The sequence below is a fragment of the Cyprinus carpio genome, chromosome B14 (genome assembly GCF_018340385.1).
Source record: "Cyprinus carpio isolate SPL01 chromosome B14, ASM1834038v1, whole genome shotgun sequence".
Taxonomy (NCBI): Eukaryota; Metazoa; Chordata; class Actinopteri; order Cypriniformes; family Cyprinidae; genus Cyprinus; species Cyprinus carpio.
The window spans coordinates 7795083-7802582 of record NC_056610.1 but is presented as its reverse complement, the minus strand read 5'-3'; the positions used below and the strand labels follow the sequence as shown (position 1 = coordinate 7802582).

Sequence of the window (7500 nt, the reverse complement as noted above, 5' to 3'; positions counted from 1 at the left end):
ATGACTGAACATTAGAAAGTATCTATAAATGACTCATGGTACAAGAGAGAAACATCATTTAGCTGATGTTTTTCATCCAAAGCATTTTACATTCGAGATCTTGGCAGGTGTCTTTCACTGAGATGAAACTTTACATGCCGGCCAGGCATTTCATCCTCAAATTATTAGTTCAATATCATCCACACAATGTTTAAGTACTTACACTGAACTTTATTTTCATGCAAACACTTAATAACCCAAATACAGGTGTTCATAAAGGCTTCCTCTTGTCTGTTCGTCTTGTTTTTTTCTTGATTTTAACCGTAGGCATTCATATGTATGCACAAGGCCTTATTAAATTACACATTTCCGTACATACAGTATATCACATAGTAAAATTACACACTCTAAGGTACCAAAGCTTTATGTATGTTTACAAGTATATTTTTGTATAGATATTTTGTACATTGCTCTTTTACACATTCTATGTACTATCAAAAATAAAAACTGTGATAAATCTGTAATCATCTGTCTTTTGGTCTTTATAAAGCTCAGTGGTTGCTCTTTCATGGCTCAGGAGATCTAATGGAGATATTAGTTACGCTCTACAATATCATCTTTAGAAAGAGTCTCAGTTTGCTCTGAATGTAGTGTCAATACTGTCTGAGAAACGATTGAGATTAAGAGATTTTGATTTTAACTTAAATTATTATCAAAAATCATTACTAAACATCATTTTACAAAAATATAAACATATACAGGGTTTACATTATTGTATATATATTTTTTTTTTAAATACAAATAAATATATACTGTATGTATATATATCAAACGCAAAAGGTATGTAGGGATATATGGTATATATCCTGATATATATATGCTATGGATATGTATATGTGTATAAAATATATATATAGTGTGTTATGTAAATATATATATATATATATATATATATATATATATATATATATGTGTGTGTGTGTGGTGTGTGTGTGTGTGTGTGTGTGTATATATAAACACTAAATAAAACTAAAATTGAAAAAATAAATTAACCATAGATAATATAATTGACAAAAAAGAAAAAAAAAACTTGACAAACGTGTAAATCATAATGACAAAACAAATTAAAATTGAAGTAAAAAAAAAAAAAAGCTAATTCAAAATATGCATTAAAAACTAGAATAGTATATAAAAATACTAAATTGAACAACATTTGTCTGTCAAACTAATACTGTAATGTTTCAGACAAATAAGTCCTTGTTTGTCAGTAGGATCTCATTTCAGTTTAATGTGAGTGCACTGGAAATCATGCATTTCCTTCTGCAGACAAAAGCAACAGAAAAAAACTTAAAGTGAACAGAATCAATTTTGGGCAAGTACAGCTGGAGTCTTTCTTCATGTGATATTAAAAGAAGCTGTTGATGGCCTGTTGTTCACATGTAAACACTGATCATGGGGCTGAATGAACACTGGAGGGTTTTGTTCAGGAAGTCACGGAGAGACTCCTGCTGTCTCAGTGATCAGGGTTCACATTCGTTTCACTTGAGTACCACAGTGTAGACAGAAAACCTGATGCGGCGGGAGCAGTGTGAGCACTGGAGGCCCGTTCAGATCAGAGATCATCCACATGCAGCAGGAGCTCTCAGTCTCAGTCTCTGGACATTTGCTGACTCCCAGGTAAAACTTTTTTTTCTTTCTTATATAAATGATCAAATTTAAGTGATTTGTGCTTAGGAAGAGAAAAAAATATCTATAGTCCATAGGTTAAAAAAATAATCCTGTTGAGTTTTCTTACCCCATTTTTTTGTTTCAAGCATAAACGGATTTTAAAATTATTAAAAGCATTTTTGTTCACTGAAATAAAGCTAAAAATAAAATGAAAATATTTTTAAAAACAAAAAATTTGAATAAATTCATATTAAAAACTAAAATTACTAACTGGAAATAAATTTCTAAATAAAAAAAATTAAAAATGAATTTTAATCTAAAACTTTGGTGCTTCTCAAAAACTTAAAGTATTTTTGTCATTTCCAGTACAAATATCTAAAAATCAAAATACGTTTACTTGAGATGCATAACAATATACAATATTAAGTCTTGTTTTCTTCTAAAGATGGTCAGTGGGCTTATGCTTAAGACAAGAAAAAATATTTAAATTAAAATGAATTTATTTTAAAAAACATTTCTGAAAACAAGATTTAAAAATGAGTTTTAGATTCTCCACTAAATGCATCTTGATTTAAGAATGTTTGGATATTTGAACTGTAAAACACAAAAAAAAAACAAGTTTGCTTGGGTTCGCTGAATTTTGATCTACATGATTTCTGTACACACTAATAGACTTATTTTTGATGCCGTTTCTAGGATTTCTGCTCGGTCAGCTGATTTGCTGCTGTTGTCATATCCTGTCAGACAGAAATGAGAAGTCTGTGTTGAACAACCAAAGGATCAGTCCTTATTTCCTCTAAGACGCTGAAGACTGATGAACTATTGAACAGGAGCCTCTCGGAGATGTTTGCTCTCCTGCTCATCTGTGGAATCCTGTTCGCTCGAGCTCAGGGTAAGAAAACCAGTGCTCACCTTACTGTGAGATCAAAACAAACAGAGGAGATCTAGCTCACTTCTCACTTATTTCTCAAACAGAGACCTTTGCTGAAGTCCTACATGTGTCAGAAGAATCTCAACAATGTCTCAAATTGTGCTCAGATTTACAGAGATACAAAGTCTGCATTCGAAACATTTCTCAGCAGATGAGCTGAGCTGCTCTTCACATTCAGCTAACAGGGAACATTCTTGCAACGTTTACTTATGTTTCATATTAATGTTTGGACAAAACATTATTAAAGGAGTTTATGGAACATTCTTATGACTTAATATTTGATGAACATTCTCATTACACTGAGAGAAAACGTTCTTAGAACAACATTCTGGAACGTCCTTGTGATGTTATTTTTACTTGAACATTCTAAGAACTGTTTTGTAACCTTTAACATTATAAGTACAACAAGAAAACTAGACATATTTACATTCTTAAAATATTTAAAATAAACATTCAAGTAACGTTATATTTTAGGTAAAAAAAGAAAAAAAAAATACAAAAAAATTTATACAATATTTTTCAATAAAAATAAAATTAGAACAACACAAATAAATGTTACATTATGTTTCAATAAAAATAAAATTAGTAGAACATTATAAGAAACATTTTTGTAACCTTTAAATAACGTTATAATTATGACAGGAAAACTGGACATTTTAATGTTTTAAAAACATTTCAAAACAATGTTCCAAAAATATGTTCCATTTTGCTAATGTTCCCATTAAGTTATAAAAACATTCTTTTATGAATGAATGTTAAATTATTGTTCAATATCCTTTTGCATTTCTGCGTGATATGGATGAAAACTCTAGAGATCTGAGGAGAGTTCAGTCAGTTCTCATGTAAGCAGCGCTGCTGGGTTTGGATCTACTGAGGTTCTTCTGCGTATTATAGGTTTGAGAGTTTATGAATCTAGTAAGAAGCACTTTTCTATAAAATATGAAATCTGTTCATAACTCGATTTGGGGCTTTTTATGAGTTTGATTATTTTTAATGCAACTTGTTAGATGTCTGCGAGCACAGTGTGAGTTCTCTAAATATTCTTATTTGGAAAAACACAGAAATATGATTCAAAAATTACAATAACATTGAATAAAAGTGGTGTCGTTTCGCAACATTTCTGTCTTGTTTTCCAGTCCAAATATCAAGATACATTTCACTGAGATGCAAAATGACTTTAAGCCTTTTTTTAAACAAAACAAAAAACAAAACAAAACAAAACAAAAAAAATTATAATTGATTAAACAAGAACAGGTAGCTGCAAATGACATAAGTACTTGTTTACCATTTAAATTAAGTTTATAAGTTATAGCAGATATTTATTCTTGCTTTAGTAATAAACAAACTTCTAATTCTGTGTCATTTTGCATCTCAAGTAAATGCATCTTAGATATTTGCACTAGAAAAAATGTTTCTGCTTAAATTAGTATTTTTCTCAGGCTCTTATGTTTATGTTCAGCTATTTCACTTTAATAGCAAAAAAAAAAAAAAAAAAAAAAGGAGGAACATCAGTTTTATAGTCTACTCGACTGGTTTTGGGGGATTTTGTGGATTGTAAATTAGTCGATTAATTCTCAGTATAGCTTGTTGAAAAGAGTTTGAATATGATGGGGGCAAAGTCTTAATGATTCCAGTTTGTGCTTTAGACATGGAAAGCAGAAGTGAGAGGAAGATCGGGATGTTTAGGCTGATTGAGCAATGCAGATCACTGACTCCACACGTTCTCTCACCACACACACACACACACACACACAGCTTTCATTTCTCTTCTCATCACTCCAACCCTTCAGCACACACACACACACACACACACACACACACACACACACACACACACACACACAGCTTTCATTTCTCTTCTCATCACTCCAACCCTTCAGAACAGCACATTCACATTTAGCCTTTTCTTGTTGGTGTGACACTGAGATGAAACCCACACGTTTCACGAGATCTGCTGTAAAGAGACACTGTTTGTTTTGGTTTTAAAGGAATATTTCACCCAAAAATGAACATTTGCTGAAAATGTCCTCACCCTCAGGCCATCTAAGATTTGGATAAGTCATGAAAACAGATTTGGAGAAATGTAGCATTGCATCACTTGCTCACCAAGGGATCCTCTGCAGTGAATGGGTGCCGTCAGAAAGAGAGTCCGAACAGCTGATAAAAACATCACAATAATATACAAGTAATCCTCCAATTCATCAATTAATGACTTGTGAAGTGAAAAGCTGTGAGTTTTTAATAAATCCATAGTCAAGACGTTTGAAACATTTTAAGGTTCTTGCTAAAATATGACTCCATAATTCAGAACAATTCTTTCTGCAGTGAAAAGTCCATCCCCTTTTGTCCTCTCACATAAAAATCCACCCTTAGACTGTTTTTGCTTTAAATCTGTGCAGATTTCGCTCCTGATTCAGACAAGACGACTTTTTTAGAAAACAATATTATGGAATAAGGACTCATATTTTATCAACAGTTTGAAGTTAAAAACATCCTGATGGATTTGTTTCTTAGAAACACACAGCTTTTCACGTCACAAGACTTTAACGGATGGACTGGAGTGGTGTGGATTATTGTGATGTGTTTATCAGCTGTTTGGACTCATTCTGACGGCACCCATTCACTGTAGAGGATCCATTCGTGAGCAAGTGAGGCAATGCTAAATTTCCCCAAATCTGATGAAGAAACTAACTCATCTACGTCATGGATGGCCTGAGGATGAGGACATTTTAAGCAAATATTCATTTCTGACAAATATGAAAGAGAACTTTTTAAACTAATATATAGATGGTCAGATTTTGTGTAAAAAAACACACACACACAAAAACCAAGGGAACTAGTTAAGCACACACTATTACAGTGAACGGTTTGTGGTTTTACTGCAGGTAAATCTAGGTTAAATATACATATATTTCTGTACTGTTTCACATATGATTTAAAATAGTACTTTTATTTATTGCACTTTTATAATACAGATTATTTAAATGCAGTTTTACAGAAATATACAGGGGGAAAAAACAGTGTTCAGCGATTATGAAATGAGCTCTACAGAAAACAATAGTGTCAAACTTCAGATTAATGAAGGACTTCAGAGGAAATCCAGAGGGATTGTGCAACTGAGAGCAGGAAGCTGTAGCGTTTGATGTGGTTTGTCAGGTGGAGGAGGATCTGTGAGGAGTGATGAGAGGTCAAGAAAGTGTTCAAAATGAGTCACGAAACATCCATTGTTGTGAAACGATGAAATTTACTGAAATTATATCTTCTCTAATAAAAAAAATAAAACCAACCCTACCATATCATAAACAAAACACCATAACACAACACCTAGTACAGTACCCAAGCCAACTCCACTTCCTCTGAATCGGAATAGCTCTACTTTAACACTGTTCCCCCGTTTTAAGCGACTCCAATAACGTGATATTTAGCCCCTGGAATGCAAATTTAACTGGAGGATCCCTGGCGAAAAACATGAATTTTCCCCAGCTGGTTTTGTTGCGAAAACCTGGCAACCCTAGTACGTAATAAATAGGTTTCACAACAAAAACCATTCAAACCTGTGTCTAGGCCTACACTGGACGCGACAGTTGTAACAACAAAAGTGGAAGCGACAAAGTGACTGTCGAAAATCATTTGAAATTTGTGTCACTCAGTACGTAATAAATAGAACGCAGCAGCAGTTTACTGTCGAAAATTTGCCGCGCCGCATCCAGTGTAGACAGCATAATAGGTTCTATTGTATTGCATTGCGTCGCGTCGCGTCGCTCGCGTCTGGTGTAGACAGGCCTCTAACACTATCAAAACTTTCCTGCTGTCTGATAGTTTAAACTTTTTAACAAGAAAGGGCTCTTCTAGTTTAATTGTACAGTACAAATCAGAGCGAATCAAATAAGATAACCAGACTTTTGTTTGCAGAAGCTTTACTTTCACCGTTCCTCAGTGGAGGACTGATCTTCCCAAACCTCTAAACATCTTTTGAGGAACGTTTATTTGTTCATCTCTCAATTGTCATTACATTGCACTGCATTATATGTTTTGATCATCAGACTATGCATTTATATATCACAGAGTGATGACTGATATATACTTTATATCATTTTATGTTAGTATCTGTTATACTGTATACTGCTATACTCATTGATTAACATTACAATCAGAATTTCATACTTTTTGGACATATAAATATCAGCATCTCCACTAAATTGCATATTTTTGCTCAATTGGAGCCTTTGAATAAAATGAGCTGTTTATTCTCACTAGTCATAAAAACCTGGATCACATGATACAAATGGCTGTTTTTTTGTTTTCGCAAGATGTTCCATTTCAAAAAATTAATTTTCGGACTATTATTACACATGTCAGGCTTTGCAGGTTAATCTTCCCGTCTGTGTTTTGATTGGCAGGTTGGTCTGAGCCGCGGATTAGACTGAACTCTGGAGCTCCGGTCGGTACGGATGTGATTCTTGACTCTGGTTCTCCTCTTCATCTGATCTGTGAAGGCGACGGTCCGGTTACATGGCTTCCCCGACTGGCCAGACACAAGCGTTTCATCTCCAAGGAGGTCGGAAACGTCCGGAGTTTCCATGTGGATAAAGCCACAGCTGATTTTACAGGAACATACAAGTGTGTCTATATGAACAAAAATGATTCAAATGAGTCATCTTCGGTTCATGTGTTTGTCAGAGGTGAGTGAACACTTTCAACGCTTTCATTTCTGCTTCTGAACTAAGCATGCTTTACAAATGCAGAAACAAGATCTTGAAGATCTGTATTGGTTGCAGATCCCCGAATTCTCTTCGTCTCACCGAGTACGTCTCTGCGTTATGTGCGGAAAGAAGGTGAAGATCTGACGCTCCCGTGTCTTCTGACCGACCCTGATGCCACGGACTTCATCTTCCGCATGGATAACGGCTCGGCAGTGCCCT

At 34.1% G+C, this 7500-nt stretch overlaps 1 protein-coding gene across 1 annotated transcript in view; it reads left to right on the top strand.

Annotated features, from left to right (window-relative positions):
* Positions 1-1188: 1188 nt before the first annotated feature.
* The window catches only part of LOC109046024 (macrophage colony-stimulating factor 1 receptor), a 25569-nt gene continuing 19257 nt past the window's right edge, over positions 1189-7500 (top strand). The window contains exons 1-4 of the mRNA XM_042737928.1: positions 1189-1656; positions 2344-2539; positions 6979-7260; positions 7357-7500. The exon at positions 7357-7500 is cut by the window's right edge and continues 144 nt beyond it. Coding sequence (XP_042593862.1) covers positions 2491-2539; positions 6979-7260; positions 7357-7500 — 475 coding nt within the window. The 5' untranslated portion in view covers positions 1189-1656; positions 2344-2490. The remainder of the gene's footprint in view (positions 1657-2343; positions 2540-6978; positions 7261-7356) is intronic.